The 20336-nt window shown below is 46.1% G+C and overlaps 1 protein-coding gene across 2 annotated transcripts in view; it reads right to left on the bottom strand.

The window, feature by feature from the left end:
- Window positions 1-19591, bottom strand: part of SLC25A21 (solute carrier family 25 member 21) — a 452302-nt gene extending 432711 nt beyond the window's left edge. For both annotated transcript variants that reach the window (XM_054972241.1, XM_054972242.1), the window contains exon 1: window positions 18508-19591. In XM_054972241.1, the coding sequence (XP_054828216.1) occupies window positions 18508-18580 (73 nt within the window). In that variant the 5' untranslated portion in view covers window positions 18581-19591. The remainder of the gene's footprint in view (window positions 1-18507) is intronic.
- Between the last annotated feature and the right edge of the window lie 745 nt (window positions 19592-20336).

The raw sequence follows: 20336 nt of genomic DNA, 5'->3' as shown, positions 1-20336 counted from the left end.
ATGACTCTTGTTTTCTTTACTGAAGTAAGTGGACTCTGTGTGAGTTTACTGCCTTATCAGCCCACATGCACAGATGCTTAGCTGTGCTATCTGAATTGCTCTGCTTTACCTACTTACTTATTTATCCTACATTGTTAACATCTATGAGGGAAGTGTGAAGAATATGGGACTTTTTCAATTTAGAAAAGAAATGACTAAGGGGGGGACATGAAAGAAGTTTATAAAATTATGCATGGGTAGAGAGAGTAGATAGACCTTTTTCTCCTTCTAAAATACTAGAATTTGAGGGCAATGAAGATGATCAGAAGTAGATTTAGAATGGACAAAAAGAAATACTTCTTTAGACAATGAGGGATTAACAAGTGGAATTCATTACTAGCGGCCACAGGCATAGATGACTTTACAAGGGGATTAGTAAGATTCATGGCGGGTAGGTCTATCAGTGGCTACTCACCATGGTAACTAAAGGGAACCTCAACATTCACAAGTAATAAATCAGTACCAGGTGGCAACTTCAGGGGAAGGCCGTGGCCTGTATGCCCTGTTGTTGGCCCTCCAGAATAACTGTTTGGCCACTGTGTGAGGAAGAATGGTGGACTAGATGTACCACTGGTCTGATCTAGCAGGGCTCTTCTTATGTTCTAATAATTGTTGATTTTTTAAAAAACAATGTTTAGAAATGCTTTCCTCCCCTACCCTAGACCTTGAAAATGTATATCCTTATTTTTACTTTTTCAGAGAGTGCAAAAGGATTTCCACTTCTGCATTAACCCCTAAAAACAGATATCACATTTCATCACTTTGTTCAGAGACAGGCAGCTTTAAAGAACAACAAGGAAATCCAGTCTGCAAACACAAGAACTGTCCACCTACAGTAAATGAATGGGCAGTGAAGTTCTATGGGTCAGCCAAGATGGCAACCATTATGACAGTCTGGTAGATACTATGAACACATATAACTGTGAACAAATTGAAACTGAACCCAGACAAGAGAGATCTCAATTGAAGGTATTGACTATCACATACAAAGCTCTCTGTGGCCTTGATCTAGCATATCTATAGAACTGCCTTTCTTCTTATGTTCTGCCATAGCAGCTTCATTATCTGAACAGGGCCTTCTGCAGGTGTCACCTTGTACATGGGCACCATCAACAGCTGCTCATACACATGGACTCTCTGTGGTGGCCCCCACCTTATGGGACAGCCTTCCTGAAGAAGTCAGGAACGCTCCCATTCTCCTAGCTTTTTGCAAACAATGCAAAACTGAATTATTCAAAAGGGCTTTTACTCAGATAGGAGGGCTGTTATAGGCAAAGAGATGCTTAAGTAAAGGGATAAGAACTATACACATGACTTCTACGTACTGTCTGTTGCTGTAATATGATCCTCCTGGATAGTTTATATATTGTTTAATATGTCAGTCATAGAATTGCTTGTGCACTATTTAGCATTTCTTCAACTCTGTATTAGATTCAGCTAGATTTAAAACTTTGCAAATTTGCATTTATATTACCAATTACATTGTTTATTGAAATACCTTTGAAATTGACTGTACTGACTCACACTGTATAATCCACCTGGAGTCTCAGTCTTAGTGAGAAAGGCAAACTATAAGTAACGTTAATGATCATAATAACAGTAACAACAACATATATAATTATTTTATACAAAGTCAAACCTTTGATTCGTGTAGTTTAGTATTGGTAGTGGCTCTCCAGCACAGAAAGCAGCTACTACCTACTTCCAGCGCCTCCTACTGGACATGCCAGAGATAGAACCTGCATGCAAAATGTATCCTCCTACAGTGATACCGGCAACTTTGAGAACAAAATATATCATTAGAGAAAGAGGCCAAGTAGTTACGGCAGCCACTCCTACAAAGCCCATTTTAACTCTACCACCAGCCACTAAAATCACAATGTTATTCCTTGTGACAATCACAATGTCACTCCTTGTGATGATATTCAAGGATGAAAGACAATAGTGAACATGTGATTACATCACATATCCCATCCTCACTCTCTTCTGTATACACGGCACAAATGCAATGCCAGGAACAGTCTACACTGCCTACTCCTGCACAATAGTTAAGAGTACAGCATCTGAAATATACAGCTACAACTATCAAACTCTACTTTTTTATTAAGAGTTCTATATAGTCAAAAGACAAGCCTAAAAAACTAAAATTACAGAAAAAGTAATAAAACCAAAAACCCAACTAACCAACATACAAAAATAGCAGAACATACAAACAGTAAAAAGAAACAATAGAAAAAATGATCAGACTATCTAAACTAAAAAAGCTTCCGATTTTCTCCGCAACAAGTATTAGTATCATTTTCAAATTTCCACTTACTCTAAATAATGATTAAAAGCTCATTTTTTCCTAACATCCAAATTCCTTAGGTATCAAACCCTGCTTTGGTCATGATACTCCTCTAATTGCTAAGAGCAAAGCTATGGTTGGTGTTAGATAACACAATTACTCAGGAATATGCTGGGGAACGTCTTCCATAAATGTATAATTTTATTCAGAATAAACAAGGAAAAGAACACAAGGCCTAACAGCTTGCCTAGGCAGATTACCCAGACCCCTAAGAAAAACCTGGCCTGGAACTGCTCTAAATTCTGGTACCCTGGAACTATAACAAAACATGAATTGGACTTCTGAATATTACAGTTGGTGATGGAGTTGATAGGAGTTTGGTGAAAGTTATTATTAGGGATGTGCAATTTGGATTTGAAATTCAGCAAAAATACCTAATTTTACCTGCTTTGGTAAAATTTGGTATTACCAAACGTAAATCTACATTACCGAATAAATAAATATGCATTACTGAATAAATTCATTAATACTGAGTTTAAGTTTACCGAATTTATTCGGTAAAATTTGGTAAATTCAGGAAGCACATTGGCACTTTTCCTTGCTGTTCCTCTGCTAAGGAACAGCAAAGAAACACTGCTTCCTACCTTTTTTTACCAGATGGGAGGAGAGAGAAGGGAGGGGGAGTGAGTCATAAGTGGAAGGGGGAAAGGAGGAGGAGTGTGAGTGACCAATCAATGCAGCAGCTTTCCTTCTCTGGCCAATGGGATTCTCAAGGAGAGTGCCTTTTTAAAACTGCTGCAAGGAGTTAAATTAGGAGGCTTGCCTCAGTCAGCCACTATTTTGCTCTGGTGTGGAGATTGAGAGACACTGCCTGCTTGCAGCTGATAGCTGTTAGCTTTCTCTCCTGACCTACTTTGGACTGTGACTGGATCCTGCTTCCCAGTGAGTGGAGTGAATTCTTGGCTGCTGCATGATTTGAGAGTCATAGACTCACTGGGTTTTCTCTCTCTTTGGGGGCAGAAGGTTGACCTGGTGTCTGGGAGTGATTATGGAGGGGGGGAAGAGACATTTTTAAAAATTATTTTGAATTTTAAAAACTGCTTTTTTGCTGTGTGTGGTGGCTTTGGTAGGGCTTTTGTGTAGGAGGGGCTTTGATTTCTGGCTTCTGAAATTGGTTATATTTACTGTTCATTTTTCTGCTTGTTCTTCCGGGGAAGACTGTTTTCCTCTGTTGTTGGGCTTTCTTTACAGAAGTGTTTTTTGCAGGTTCTGTTTTCTGTTGGCATAGAAGTTTGGTTTGGTCAGGTGTTCAATTGTTGTTGGATGTACTTCTTTTGGGGGGTGTTTGTTGGGGTGCTTGGTTCAATTTGTTAACTTAACCTAGTGGTGTTTGGGTGTATTTTTTGTGTGTCCTGAGAGAGTTGTGAAGTGTGAACTTTTAAAAAGTGTTTTTAGGATAGGCTAGTTGTAATAATGGAGGGAATAATGGAGACTGGAGATAACTGGGGGCACGTTCTTTGGGGGTACAATCTTCATGAAACTTGGGGGGTTGTTAGAAGACAGTTAAGAGTAGGTCCTCTGCTAATTTGGTAGATTTTGCTTTCAAAATACCAGCCCCAGCCTCCTGGATAGGCCCCATAGTTTTCCCCACAGAGAATAATGGAGATTGGAAGTGGCTTCTTTGAGGGGCCACAGAACAGCCCCCCAGGATCCAATATTTATGAAACTTAGAGGGTCATTAGTGGACAGTTAGGAGTAGGTCCTCTGCAAATTTGGTGAAATTTGGTCCAAAAATAACTCCCTCCCCAGGCCACTAGAAAATTCTGAATTGAGTTTCCCATAGGAAACAATGGCCAAATTTCACCAAATTTGCTCTGTATTACCAAACTGAACTGGAAAATAAATTTGGTATTCATGGAAAACTGATTTTTTTTCTAGTTTGGTATTACTGAACTGAATCAACTGATTTTTTTCCCCAGTGCACACCCCTAGTTACTATTGCTACTAATGCATTGCTTCTGTTTCTCTGCTACTGTACTTTTGAGAAGAGGATTCCAACTAGTTAACACAGTGGCCATTTTAGATGGATCATACAATTGCTATGGAATTCTTTTTGAAATATTTGACACACTTTCTCCTCTAGTACCACACATCTATTGATCACTGATAACTGTATTTACATACAGTTTCAAGAATAATTACTAATTTTTAACAAAGAGCAAGCCATCAGTATTTGATATGTAAGTTTGGTTCTGTGTATCCATTCCACTATTTAACATCTTCCCCTGGCATAAGAAGCCCTCCCTCAAAGAACCTTCTGCATCCATTAACAGAAAGGAACTTATTTTGCTCCTTTATCCAAAAAACCTTCTGTATAATCCTTCATCATTCTAAACTTAACACAAAGTTGTCTTCTGAGCAAATGGGACAGATGCTTACTTTGATCTGGCAAGGATCACAATTTCACATTGTAAGTAACCTGCTCTGCACTTTGATGTTGCAGATGCATATCTAGGTGCACGATGCACTTATCACATTTATCATATATCTTGTGGTTTTCTTCTTGAATCAGTTTGGTGCATTTTTCTTTATGTGAATGGGATGTGCATCCACATACTGTGCCACAAATTGTGTTGCAGATAACTAGTTACTCGTCATGACTGTAACAGCATTAATGTTTGCAATAGCATTCATATATCCCAGCCTTAGCCATGTTTACTCAGAATATATCCTCAAGACTGCAGCCTTAATATTAATATTTTTCTAATACTCAAAAGGTAATTTCACAAGATTATTCTCATTCATAAAATAAGGAGACTGATTTAGAAACATTTATGAGTACTCTGTTCCATTTGCTATGAAAAGCCTTTCATCACTATATAAGCACACTGTTATTATTACCATTGCAAAGAAAGAATAGATACTGGAAACATTTCCCTCTAGCAAGGCAAGATAATGCAAATGCATTAGAAATGTACTAATACCTTCAAATTAAGGGATGGTGTAAGTAAAAACCAAATTCCACATTAGCTTTCCCTTTCTACAAAGATAAACTGGAGTACAATTTGACCCTGCAAATGGGCAAGATCAACCGTTGCCTGTACACGCACGTTCTTCATGGTGGCCTTCAATCTGTGCAATGGCCTGCCTGAAGAGCTCAGGAAAGCTCCCACTCTCCTGGTTTTCTGCAAACTATGCAAAACTGAACTATTCAGGAGGGCTTTTTTTATACACTGAAATGCTTCAGTAAAGAGGCAGGGACTGTAGACTACACTATTCTGTATTTTTATTTATTTACATTATTTATAGTCCATCTTTCTCACTAAGACTCGAGGTGGTTACATACTGTATGTCAATACAAACACTGTCTGGGACATTTAATAAACAATACAATAGGGTAAAGCTAGCAGAAATTTGAAAACAAACAAAAATCCAATTGAGAGCTGAACAACAACAAAAATGCTGGAATGAAACCTAAAACAGTGCAGAATTCTCCAGCAGAAGCATACTTAGACCCAGGGCTTTTTTCTGGGAAAGGAGGTGGTGGAACTCAGGGCCGTACAATGACGTCACTTTAAGTTAGCTGGAACAAGGGGGGAGTTTTTTAAAGTTTAAATCACCCTTGATGAAAATGGTCACATGGCTGGTGGCCCCGCCCCCTGATCTCAGCGCTGAGGGCAATCTAAACTCCCCTCTGTCTGGAGATCAGGGGGCGGGGCTACTGGCCATGTGACCATTTTCAAGAGGTGCTGGAACTCCATTCCACCGCGTTCCTGCTGAAAAAAAGACCTGCTTAGACCAACAGACAATAGCATAGTTTAGTCACCAACACATCTCTCTGAACCATTTCCTTCCAGCACAGACCCATCACCTGTGGAAGGAAGCCCTCCTGAATAATGTACTGTGTTGCTACAAGTAAGTTCCTACTGGATAGTTTCTGCGTTGTTTAATATGTTAAATTGCATATATTTTGTTTCAATTTTGTTTCAATTCTGTATTGGCTTTGTATCAGATTCCTGCTGTTTTAAAATTTTTGCAATCCCTGCTAATATGTATTGAGACTGGAAGGTAACTGCAATGCTTCAAACAATCAACAATTATTTGACAAATAACCAGTAAAAGGGGACAATGACTGCAGCCCTCTCTAACTGACTGTAACTGTCTCTTCACATGCTCTCTCAGCTCTGAGGAGAACTAGTGGCTTCACCCCCAAAACTACAGGTGCTCCAACAGTCCAAATACATTAGTCATAATAGTCCAGCAGGTGTCTCAGCAGGAATCTGACATGCTGCAACTGACGTGGTCCCTGGGCCAGGGTGCCTGACGCCCCTAGGTTTTGCTAATGAGGATTTACACGCTCTGGTTCACCCCGAGTCTGGCCCAGTCCCACGTTGTTCTTGCTCTGGTCGTGCAGATCCTTCTGAGTCCTTCAATTTTACCATGGCCCCTGAGCAATAGCACTCATTGTCGGCACTGGCATCAAAAAGGATTGATCCAGGCAATTGCCTCCTCATTTGGTCCATGTGTCGGTGTAACTCCTGGCCATTAGGAGTTTCTGCCCTGTATGATACTGGACCCGTTGCCTGCGTGACCTCGGCAGGGATCCATGCTGGACCAGTCCCATAGTTACAGATGTACACCAGGTCCGATGGCGAGAATGAGCAAGGTGCCCCCCATGCTTCTCCATCCCGTATAGGCTGCTCTTCTGTCAAGTTGAGGTGCAGTTGGTCCAACAACGTTGTCAACCTCCAATGCATGAGTAGCTTGGTGGGGCTCCTTCCAGTTGTACAAGGGATACTATATTGCAATAGGAGGAAATTTGCCAACCATTGGGTTCCACTTTCCATCAATAATCCAAGTGAGGGCATCTTTGGTTGTTCTCACCTTCCGTTCAACTTGGTCATTTGTTGATGGGTGGAATGGGGCAGCTGTAACATGCTATATCAACCCGTTCACCAGGAACAACTGGAACTCTGCTGATGTGAATTGGGCCCCATTGTCTGACACTATGGTGTGTAGTAGTCCATGTGTTGTGAACAACCTCCTTAGTGCCTGTATGACAGTGTGGGAGGTTGTGGAACTGACTGGTATAACTTCCAAACACTTGGAATATGAGTCTACGGCAACCAGGAAGGTGTGACCCTGGAACGGACTGGCGAAGTTAATGTGCACTCTCAACCATAGTGACTTCATTGTCTCCCACTGATGTACTGGGGCCTGAGGCAATTGAGGTCTCAACATCTGGCATACTTCACATCTCTGAATCCATTCTTCCATGGCACTGTCCATCCTGGGCCACCAAATGTAGCTCCATGCCAATGCCTTCATTCTCTCTATACTGGGATGCCCGACATGAAGTGCTTCCAGCATCCTGGTTCGCAACACTGTCGAGACAACCACCCTGTTGCCTTACAGCAAACAACTTTTGTGTACCAACATCTCATGTTGCCTGGATGCGAACAGTGCAAATTCCCCATCCAGCTGACCCGACGGCCATCCCTTCCACACCCAGTTACACTCAGGTGAGGACATGGTCCGTGGAAGACTTAGCAGAATGTCTGGTGCATGAAGGGGGGGCTCTTGTAAGGACTCAATAGCACAACCCCGTATTCTGGGAAGGGGTCCAGTCTGGTGGACAAGAGAGGGAAGCGACTCAAAGCATCTGAGTGGCCAAACCCTTCACCTTCACCAAGCTGATATCATACGTGTTGAGGAGACAGGGTGCTCACAGGCACTCTATGGAATACAATCAGGATGGTGGCGACAAAAATGTCTATATTCATAGATCATGCAATATAACTCCAATTTGAAGATACGAGGCTGTGAGGTAGCAGATGGAAGGGCGATATCCGAAGCCATGTCAGCCACGCCTACGGGGTTTGCCAGCATATGTTATTCCAACCCGTTTCATGAGAACACTTCTTCATAGGCACATTATTGTCATATAATATGTATACGTATCAATATCACTCCACCATGTTAACAATGACCAACAGGTCTAAATGCACCTACGGTGAGCACCTACTGATTGTATTATAGTGCCTGTGAGCACCCCGTCTTGTTTGAATTTCATAGAGTGACTGCGAGCACCTATAGACTGCTAGACTGCATTATAGTGCCTGTGAGCACTCTTACATTGCTGTGTCTGTGAGTGCCTGCGCGCACCCCATTCAGTATTTTGTACGGACCATTTTGGATAGAATGGATATATGCTAATATATGTACCTGGTCTCTTTAAGACATTGTAATTTTTCGTATATGCATTGATGCACAGGTTGCACTTTATAAAATACTGTTTATATATTTTTTTTGGTTAACATGTTCTGGTGATTTACTTGTATAGTTTCTCCGGGTTTTGCTTCAGGTGTTGTTTTTGTCACTACCGGAGGAGCCCTCTTTTGTTTCCTTGACTGTGGTGTTGGCATGTTGTGGATGGACTTAACCTTAGCCAGTGTTGGGTGGAGTCCAATTGCATCAATCATGTACCCCAAGAACTCAGTCTGAGGAGCCCCCAATGTCAGGTCCAGTGTATATCTAAACTGTACTGACTCCATTTTCTAATGCTTCTAGTGTTTAAGTGCTTTCTTCCCAGGTGCACCAGTTCCCAGGCAGCATTCCCACCCGAGGCGACTGTTTTGTCTAACACCGTTCCACCAAGCATTGGCCTTGAAGGAGAGCAGCTTCTCAGGACCGAGAGATATTGTTTTGAGAACTGTGGGGGGAGGCAAATCCAGATGGGGATTGTTACTTTGTACCTCATGCTTTGCCCTTCATTGGTAACAATGACTGTGTACCATCCTGAGTCTCCTATTCAGGACAGTGGACTATAATGGACCTTTTCTGCAGTAAAGTTTCCTTGTTCAATCAATGGACTCCTGTTTGCTTTTGAAAGGGAACCTGTAGGAAGAGCCTTATCTAGCCACAAGCTGACATTTTGTTACCAATCATGCCTGAGTCGGGCCCAGCGGAATCCAAGGTAGTCCCGGACAGGGATCCTTTGTTTGATCCGTATGCGTCCCCCGACAGTCAAACGGTGCAACCCCAAGAATCTCATGTGCCAGCCGGGGCTGGAGCTTCGACGTCTACACCGCCTCTCATCGACCTCAGCAGTGAAGGGACAAGGCCGACGGCTACCGCTCTCCCCTTGATCTCGCTACCCACCCCGTCGGAGTGGGGAGCCAGACCCCGAGAAACGCGAGAGCGCAGGGCCGGAGGGCTTCATCCAAGAGTTTCGATGGACGGACGCCGAAGCCTAGAGACTGTCCCTGAGCTGGATAGCAGCCAACCGTGGCTGTTTTGGAACAGGACGGCCGAACAGACGGACGGGAACACATCTCGCCGCGGCGCCCTGAGTTGGGATTATTCGGAACTTGCCCCATGGAAAGAGCCAACGGAAGTTCCTGAACAAAGTTGGGTGCAAATGCAAAGTCGCACCCATGCTGTAGATTCCGGCATCTCGGCAGTGACGGGCCTAGCCAAAGGAATTCTAGCAGCGAGATCACGAATCGATCAAGGAGATCCTCCGCCTTGGGGGCCGTTTTCCCCGGTGAGTACAACCGAGGGAGGTTCCGTGATGGGGCAACCGGGTCCTAGCCGAATGCAACAGTTGGAAGCTAGGCTGATTGATATGGAGGAAAGTTTGGCTCATGCCATTCACCTAATCTCAACGTTGGGGGCAGGGGAGAGAATCTCACCTGAAGAAATGGCGATACAAATCGCCACCCTCCAAAGTGTCATGTCCTATCCAGTGGAGGACGCCCCGCAGCAGCCGCTGCCTTCGGGAGAGGAGGAATACTGTCCTGGAGAACCGGGAGAGTCACCCGCGGACCTCCCTAGAAAAGACGAAACCCCGCCGCGCGGGGATACTCCAGTTGAGGTACCTGGAGAGACTCCGACAGAAACCCCTAAATCGGACGGGGATCCATCTCCCAAGGAGACTCCAGCGGAGGAGCCTAGAGAGGAGGAAGAAGGGCCAACCCGTCCAACCGAAACGACGGTGATACCCCCTCCCGCTTCTCCAACGACAGTTCGGCCGGATCAGACGGAAGAGCCTCCGGCCCCTTCTGAGGAGGAATTACCGCAACGACCGCTAGAAGTGGTTCCCATTCAACAAACCCCGAGCGCCCCGACGCCACAAGACCAACCTGTGCGTCCCAGAGACGCGACGCCGAGAGGGGCAAGCCCGCGCGGCCTACCACCCATCAGGCCTTCGCCGCTGCGGCCCCTTCCGCTTCGACCGCAACTAACTCCTTTGCAGCAACCGATACGTTTGCCACTTGAGCAGCCCGTACTACCACCTCCGAACCAACCGGTGGGGCCTACACCACTACGACCCCACCAACCCGTCCCTCAGCGGCCGGTCATTACTCAGCCGCACCGGCCACCTCCACCTCAACCGCTACTGCCAGCACCTCCTGTATTGCCACCACCAGCCCGACCGAGATTGCAGCCGCCTGTCCGACCACGACTGCAGCCACCAGCCCAGCCGAGGCCGCCACCCCCGGCTCAACCGGTGATGCCGCCGCCAGCGCAACCAGCACCGCTACCACAACCGGGTCCCCCCATACCTCAAGTGCCATTGATGCTTCCGACGGACTTCTACCCAGCACCGGCTCCGAGGCAAGACCTCCCGATGGGTTGGGTGAAACTGGAAGCTACTTTTGATGGGGATCCCTCCAAACTGGGATTTTTCCTAGTGCAAGTAGTGCAATTCTTCAACCGATGGGGACACCTCTTCGGCAGCGAGGCCAGTCAAATTGAACATCTCGGCTCCCGCTTACAAGGCAAAGCAGCGGACTGGTATGTAGGACTATACAATATCGGGGCCCCGGAACTCAATACTCTTCAGGGGTTGGTGGATGCTATTCGAGCACAATATGAAGACCCCTTAGAGGAAACCAGGGCCCGAACAGAATTGCAAGCCATTAAACAGGGCAGCATGTCGGCGAGAGACTATATCACGAAATTCCGACAATTGGCCGCCAAATGCCCTAGGTGTGAGGAGTCCACCAAAATCATTCTGTTCAAGCAAGGACTAAACCCGAGACTTTTGGACAGAGCCCTCATGCAGGACAATCCCCCTACGTTGTTAGGTTGGATCCAACTTGCATGCGAAGTTGAGAATCGCATTTTGGAAGTCCGGTTGGTTGAACAACAACAACAAACGGGACAAAGAAGACCCTTGACTTTACAGAAGGGAGGACGGGGAGCTGGGTACGCCACCCGTGGAGCGAGAGATGCTAGATGGCAACAAGGGCTGTGTTTGCAATGCGGACAAGCCGGTCACTTTGCAGCACAATGCTCCTACCGGCCTGTGCAAAGACCTCCGCTTCAACTACGGCGCCCAACCCTGGCTCCATTTCCTACTCTCCAACGCCCGATTTCCGCGCCACGCGCGAACAGAGGCCGCGGCGCTTCCCAAAGGCCCGCCTCAGAGAGAGGTCTGGAAGCGGAAGAAGTTATGGAATACGACCCCGCTTCCCCAAACGCAGAAGTCAATCCAGAAAGCCCCCAGTCGGGAAACGAGATGGATTTGTCGTAAAAGGGCCCAAACGACAGATCCGCCCCAAGCCCGTCCCTGCACGGAACCGGCCGCCTGGGTCCATCTTATTCATGCCAGTGACTCTAATCAACCCTGAGAGAAAAATGCACATCCGAGTGCAAGCCCTTATCGACTCGGGCTGTTCGAGAGACATCATCGCCCCAGCTCTAGTCAATGGACTAGTCTTACCAACTCGGGAATTACAAAATCCAGTAATCTTTGAACAAATGGATGGCACCAATATGAACCCTGTTACTACTGAAACCATCCCAGTGATCACAGGCATGGGACAACATTGGGAAAAGAGGTCTTTTGTCATCAGCTCCACCGCCAAATACCCATTAATTTTAGGCAGCAAGTGGCTATGTGATCACAATCCCTACATAGACTGGGCACAAGGATGTATCACCTTCAGTCATGCCAACTGCAAAAATCACCGTTGGAACCAAAACTGGGGCAATGATCCAACTCATACTGAAAAGGCCCTTCTTACTCAAGAGGAAATCAACCAAATACCCGAACCGTATTGGCCTTTTCTAAACGCTTTTTCCGAGGAGGAAGCTGATTCTCTACCCCCGCACCGACGTACGGACTGTGCGGTGGAGATTTTACCCGGAGCCTCACTGCCCAAAGGACGACTCTATCCCATGAGTCTCCATGAACGAGAAGAACTCCGGAAATTCATCGACACCAACCTCCAACGAGGGTTCATCCGCCCAGCCAACAGCCCCCACGCCGCTCCGGTTCTCTTCGTGAAAAAGAAGGATGGGGGACTACGACTGTGCACGGACTTTCGAGGACTTAATGCAGTGTCCACCAACAACGCCTATCCTATACCACTCATCCGAGACCTTCTCAACGTCGTGGCCCAAGGTAAGATCTTTACAAAATTAGACTTAAAAGATGCTTACTTCCACGTCCGTATCAAGGCAGGGGATGAGTGGAAAACCGCATTTAATACGCCCCTCGGCCAATATGAATACCTAGTTATGCCTTTTGGATTGACGGGAGCCCCGTCTGTATTTATGTCCATGATAAATGAAGTTCTGCACGAATTTTTGTACAAAGGGGTGGTGGTGTACCTTGATGATGTCTTAATTTACTCAGACACAGAGGAAGAACATATTCAAATGGTACAAAAGGTCCTGGCCACCTTGATGAATAATAAACTGCCCATCAAGTTGTCCAAATGTGAATTCCATAAAACCGAACTCACTTATCTTGGGTATTGCATCTCCCAAGAGGGTTTAAAAATGGATCCAACCAAAATACAAGCGATTCAAGAATGGCAAACACCCACCACCCGTAAAGAACTACAATCCTTCCTGGGGTTTGCCAACTTCTATAGAGACTTTATAGCAAATTTCGCCCAAATCACGCTCCCCTTAACAGAATTGTTGAAAACAAAAGATAAAGGGGACCAAGCTAAGAAACCCTCCTCCAAACTACAATGGACCTCCGATTGCCAAACTGCTTTCGAATGCCTAAAAAAGCAATTTGTAACGGAACCCATCCTCTCCCACCCCAATGAACAGTCCCCTTTCGTAGTGCAAGTCGACGCCAGCGATACGGCAATAGGGGGAGTTTTACTGCAGAAGGGGGAGGATGGAAAGTTGCGGCCTTGTGCGTTCTTGTCTAGAAAATTTTCGGAGGCGGAAAGGAATTGGAATGTGTGGGAGAAGGAGGCTTTTGCAGTAAAAGCAGCTCTTACTAACTGGAGACATTGGCTGGAGGGGGCGCGATACCCCTTCGAGGTCTGGACAGATCATAAAAATCTGGAGGCCCTCCGAAGCCCACGCAGACTGAATGCCAAGCAATTGCGATGGGCGGAATTCTTTTCCAAATTCAACTTCACTCTAAATTATCTCCCGGGCAAAACTAACTTTTTGGCGGACGCCCTATCGCGCATGCCCCAACACAAGAGCAAACGGGAGGAGACTGTCGACACGGTCTTCTCGCCTACGCAACTTGGGGGCGTGGTGACTACTCGCAGTCGAGCCAAACAGCCCCTCCCGGCCAACCAGGAGTGGAAATCGAAACTTAAAACTGAGGTGGAAAAGGAGGGGGATAAGGCTCCGCGAAACAAACTGGTCCAATCCCCACAGGGGGATTGGCTAGCTGGGAGCAAGTTTTATGTCCCAGACAGCCTCCGGCTGGAAGTTTTGCAACGCTGTCATGATGCTCCCACTGCTGGTCATTATGGGTATCTAAAAACATTGCATCTAATCCAAAGGCAGTTCTGGTGGCCGGGCATGCGCAAAGACATTTCCCAATATGTTAGTTCCTGCCCCGTTTGCCTCAGCGCCAAAACCAGAAAAGGAAAACCTCCGGGTCTCCTGCAACCATTGGAAACACCCAACAGACCTTGGGAAATAATATCTATGGACTTTATCACTGATCTACCTATTTCAAAAGGACATAATTGCATTTTAGTCGTGGTAGATCTGTTCTCCAAACAAGCTCATTTTATTCCCTGTACTGCTATACCCACCGCTCGAAAACTAGCAGATTTATTTTTAAAACACATAGTGAAATTACATTCTTTTCCGTCCAAGGTGATTTCGGATCGCGGCGGACAGTTCGTTGCCAACTTCTGGCGGGAGCTTTTGAGAATGTTGAATATTGAGCAAGGCATCAGCTCAAGCCACCACCCACAAACCGACGGGCAATCCGAAAAAACAAACCAGATACTAGAACAGTTCCTTCGTTGCTACATTAATTTCCAACAAGACAATTGGGTAGACCTTCTCCCTTTGGCCGAATTCTCATATAACAACAGTGTACACGCTTCAACTGGAGAAGCCCCTTTCAAAATTGTCTATGGAGCTCACTTCAATCCCTTCCCGTTCGACGCTCCCCCTCTCCATTCCTCTAATTTGCCAGATGTATCTTCGTGGTGGGGGGAGGCGGCGCAACAATGGACTCTTATTAAGAAACATCTTGAAAAAGCCAAACTGGATTACAAAAAATACGCAGATCGCCATCGTGTGGCCGAATGGGATTTACAACCTGGAGATCATGTGTATATTTCCACAAAGAACCTGAAACTAGCTCAAACAAGCCGCAAACTCGCTCTGAAATTCCTGGGACCTTTTCCTGTGCGCAAAAGAATAAATAAAGTGACTGTTGCTGTAACTTTACCCAAGAATTTACGCCACGTACACGATACATTCCACGTCAGTCTTTTAAAAAGAGCTCCTACCGATGACAAGTGGCACATCAAAGCTCCACCCATTCCAACTTTGATTGATGACCAAATACACTATGAGGTGCAACAAATTTTGGACTCCAAACTCAAACGAAATCAGCTTTTTTACCTCATTAGATGGAAGGACTTTGATTCTGGGTACGATGAGTGGGTGAACTCTGTACATGTTCATGCTCCTAGATTAACCAAAGCTTTTCATACTCGCTACCCGTATAAACCAGGGGGGGATCTATTTTAAGAGGGGCAGAATGTCAGGTCCAGTGTATATCTAAACTGTACTGACTCCATTTTCTAATGCTTCTAGTGTTTAAGTGCTTTCTTCCCAGGTGCACCAGTTCCCAGGCAGCATTCCCACCCGAGGCGACTGTTTTGTCTAACACCGTTCCACCAAGCATTGGCCTTGAAGGAGAGCAGCTTCTCAGGACCGAGAGATATTGTTTTGAGAACTGTGGGGGGAGGCAAATCCAGATGGGGATTGTTACTTTGTACCTCATGCTTTGCCCTTCATTGGTAACAATGACTGTGTACCATCCTGAGTCTCCTATTCAGGACAGTGGACTATAATGGACCTTTTCTGCAGTAAAGTTTCCTTGTTCAATCAATGGACTCCTGTTTGCTTTTGAAAGGGAACCTGTAGGAAGAGCCTTATCTAGCCACAAGCTGACACCCAAAACACATTTCTCATGCTTGACTTTCAGCCCTAGGACAGCAAACAAATAGAGGACCTCACGTAGCCACTCTACCAGTTCCACTTGGGATTCAGCCACAAAGAACACGTCATCATGATAACGGATGACCCCTGCAAGATTCTTTAAAGTATCTTCCATGAGACTCTGGAAAATGCCAGGGGCTACGCTCACCCCAAACTGGAGCCATTTCACCTTAAATGCCCCCTAGTGCGTCACTATGGTCTGTGTGTTGGCCGTTTTGTCATCCACTGGCAACTGTTGATATGCCTGGGCCAGGTCCAGCTTTGCAAAAAAAATTTCCCCCAACCAGTGACGCTAAGAGGTGGCTGACTAAGGGGACTGGAAATGCATTTTGTTGCAGGGCCTTGTTAATAGTGCATTTATAATCTGCACAAATGCAGATATCTCCATTTGTGCTGGGGGCTGCACCTGTTGGATGATGGACTCTGCCCTGGTGTCAGGTATGTTCATGCTATACGTCATTCCATGGTCCTGTTGCTTTCTCTTGCCCATGGGTTGTGGCGGGTCCTGATGCCCTCTCACTCTGCATGCCCATGTGATGTGTCCCCAATGTTTTCAGGAGTAGCATTGTGCCCCCATGAAACGGCCTGACTGCCTATCGTGTTGTCCCCCACAACTCAGACACATCTTTGTAGGTGTTTGTTTGCCTCCTACCTTTGGTCTGGCACCCAACTGGAGGTTCGGTTCCTCCTGCTGAAACCTCAAAAAAAATTCTATCTCCAGTGTTAGTTTCTTCTAGCACTCTGTTATGTTCAATTATTATATTGCATTGCTATTCTTGTAAATTGAATTATCTATTGCAATCTCTGTATAATGAACTTTTTAAGAATGTCAATAAAGAAATTTGGAAACAAAAAAACCCCATCCCCACCCCGGGGTTCGGAACTTGCACTCTCCTGCCGCTCTGCACCTCCTGTGTGCTTGCATCAGCAGCTTTGGATGCCAGTGCTTCCTCTAATGCAATTCGGAAAGTGAGGTCCTTCTTTGCGAACAGCCACTGCTGCAAGGCGTCATCTTACAGACCACACACCAACCTGTCACAGAGCATTTCCTCCATGTTAGTAAACTTGCAATGTCGAGCCAGCTCTCTCAGTGCTACGATGTATGAGGCTATGCCTTCAATGGGTCCCTGGCTCCATATGTAGAATGCATGCCGCCTCGCTATTTCAGACAGTTTCAGCACAAAATGTTCTTCCAATGCATCCATGACGTCCTCCTAAGAAACAGGCGTCTGTGCCGCAGCAAATGTGCTAGGCCCACATACACTCAAGAACACTGCTCTCTTCTTGGCAAGCTCTGTAATTCCATTAGCCAGCAGGTAAAATTCTAGTTGCGCAGAATAGTTTTCCCACTTCCCTGGGCAAACAGGATCAAATTCCTCTATGTTGCCCCATGTGGCCATGGTTTCCTCTTCCCTTCAGCCAGTCACTCTGCAGTTGCCAGGCCTCAGCATCCATCCTTGTCACCAGTAATATGTATTGAGACTGGAAGGCAACTGCAGTGCTTCAAACAATAAACATTTATTGAATAACCAGTAACAGGGAACAACAACTACAGCCCTCTCTAACTAGCTGGAACTCTCTCCACAGGCTGTCTCAGCTCTGAGGAGAACTAGTGGCTCTGTCCCCCCAAATTACAGTGGCTCCAACAGTCCAAATACATAACACATACCTAGGATGACCAGGTCCCCCCGGTGAGGGTGGAGGATTCCCCACTCCCAGCCTCTGCCCCCACTTACCTGGCCCACATGGGGGAAAGGCCTGGAAAATTGGACCCTGTGAAGCACGGGAGCATGCCTGCCACCTGGTGTGATGACATCACTTCCAGAAGTGACATCATTGCACCTTGCTGGGAGCACGCACATGAGAAGGTGATCCAGGTAAGTGCCAGCCCCCCACCCCAGAGGATAAGGGGACCTGGCAGCCCTATCCATACCATATTGTATAGTTTATTGTGTCCCTGCTGTTGATCATATTGACTTACACTATGTAATCTGCCTTGAGTCTCATTGACAAAGGTAGATTAACTGATTATGCAACACAGGTGGGCTATAAATAATATTTTAAAAATACCTGATTGTACATGTAATGATAAATCATTATAATAATTGCTTACCTAATATTTAATATTTATTCTCTCTTCGAAATTAAATTCAAGTGTACTGATACTTTAAATACAATTATGCAGGATGACCTACACTAGCTTCGCAGGATTTGAGTCCAGGGGCACCTTAGAGATCGACATGATTTTCAGGGTGTAAGCATTGGAGTCAGAGCTCCTTCTTCAGATTAGCGAAGTGACAGGATTTGCAATGTAAACACAGAACAGATGGGGAGGAGGTCTCTCTGTTCCCTTTCATTTAGCCTTTGGCTAATGGAGAAAACGGCCTTTGGAGAGCGCTGTAATTGCGGCCGTACAACAGACAATCCTGCTTTTCCAAACGAAACCAAGCAAGGAACCCTTGAACGCAGGAACCAAAATAAGCCCGCCATCCTTCCGCGATATGCAAAAGGGGCGGAACAGGCGTGAGCAGCCCAGGAAGAAGATCCCATTGCTGGGAGCAGGCGGGCCTGGTTCAGCTAGAGGCGGGGGAAGTACCCAAACTCCTGACGAAGTTTGAAGTATAGAAAGCAACGGACCTGGAGCGGAAGCAGCGAAGCCCGGCGGAGAGAAGGGCGCGGGCGGAAGAGCGAGCGCGGCGGCCTGCAAGAGGCTGACTTACCCGCCGAGCCTCCGGCAAGGATCTGGTGCGACGCCTCGCGCCACAGACTCCTCGGGCGCCCGGGCTGGGTCATCTCCACGCAGGGGAAGGCGAATGCAGCGGCCGGCCGGAGTGGGAGAGGGGAAGGCGCGGTGGAAGGGGAGCGGCCCGGCTCGCCAAGTCTCTTGGCGGAAGAAGGAGGGAAGGGGAAAGCTGAGAAGGCGGCCGCTTTGAGCGCTACTCTTCCCCAAATCTGCCCGCTTGGTCTCTTGCCAGAGCCGCCCCCTCGGCGCTGTAGCCTTTATACTGCAGGGCAGAGGGCGCCTGGAACCCGCGCCAGAAGCAGCGGAGGGGTCGGCGCCTTGGAGAACGAACCTAAAGATCAGCTATTATTTCAGTATAAGGTTTAGCGAGTTGGATCTTGCTTGATCAAATGTATGGGGCCTAAAAGCGTTTTGCAGGCAGTCATACACTTGTAGATTTCAATGTCACTCCGTGTAGTGAGAGCCACTAGCATAGACGGCTTTAAAAGGCTTGAATCTTATCTAGATATTTGTCAGGGAAGCTTGCTGGGTGACCTTTGGCTCTCAACCTAACCTCATGGAACATAGAAGAAGGGGAGAATGAAGCTGTGGGGATCCCTGTGGGGAAGAAGAACGGTATAAATAGCTAAACAAATAAATGGCTCCTGACCATAATGACTAAAGGGAATTCCATATTCAGAGCCAGTGAACATCTGCATACAAGCGAGGGGGAGGGGCTTGGCCTCTGTGCTCTGCTTTCGGACCCTCTAGTGCAACTGGTTGGCACTGTGTGAAACAGGAAGGTGGACCATGGGACTGATCCAGTGAGGCACTTCTTATGTGTATAACCAAAGTTACAAATGGGTGAGAGAGAATGGGAGTTATTAAAGGCCCCTGACTTACTTGTATCTGTAGTCAGAAAGGTATCCTCAAAATGATTACTCTGTGCAACCAATCAAGTGCAATCAAAGTCATGAAATTTTATGCTGAAATAAAATTTACAGTGCCATCCTAAGCGGGGTTAGATTGCCAGGGGTGCCAACTCCAGCTTTGGAAACTCCTGGAGATTTGGGGATGGTGTTTGTGGAGGGGGATTTGGGGGAAGGATTTCACCTAGAATCTATGATATATCCTCTGAAACAGCCATTTGCACCAGGGGAACTGATCTCCGTAGTCTGAAAATCAGTTGTAATTCTCGGAGAATTCCAGGCCCACCTGGAGGCTGGCAACCCCAAGTTAGATGCTTCTAAGTATATTGAAAGCAGTGGACTTAAAATGGTGCAACTCTGTTTAGGATTGCACTGTAAGCCTTTAAAGTGTCACAGAACTCCTATTTAATTTATTGCATCAGGCTAACAGGGCAATCCCTGCGGAATAATTCACCTTGAAAAGGAGAGCACACTTTCTCAGTACAGCTTCATGTGGCCAGCTCTGGTTTCATCCAGGATTCTCATATTGGGTGTGTAAAGAGGTATCCTCCCTCTCTTCCTTGCTTCAAAACTACAAAACCAATTCACCACCTTTATCCTCCCACTTTAAACAACTTCCAAAAAGTACCAAGAACTCATATATTATCTTCAGACTGAGTAGTATTTCTAGTTTGTTACTTGCCCAGAATAATACTTTCCCTGAGGTATGTGGCTAGCTCTACATCTTCAAATCTAAATGTAGTTGTAGTTGTGGGGCAGCTAGAACAAAATATAAGCTCTTTGCATTGAAACCGATGCCCTAACTGTGGTCAGATGGTGCCCTCAGGTACTACATATAAGATGTTTTAATTGCTTAGCTGAGAATTGGACAAAGGACAGGTCGTTGCCGCAATGAAAA

This window comes from Eublepharis macularius, chromosome 2, assembly GCF_028583425.1.
Source record: "Eublepharis macularius isolate TG4126 chromosome 2, MPM_Emac_v1.0, whole genome shotgun sequence".
NCBI lineage: Eukaryota > Metazoa > Chordata > Lepidosauria > Squamata > Eublepharidae > Eublepharis > Eublepharis macularius.
The sequence above is the reverse complement of the archived record's forward strand: the minus strand, read 5'-3'. Positions and strand labels throughout refer to the sequence as shown.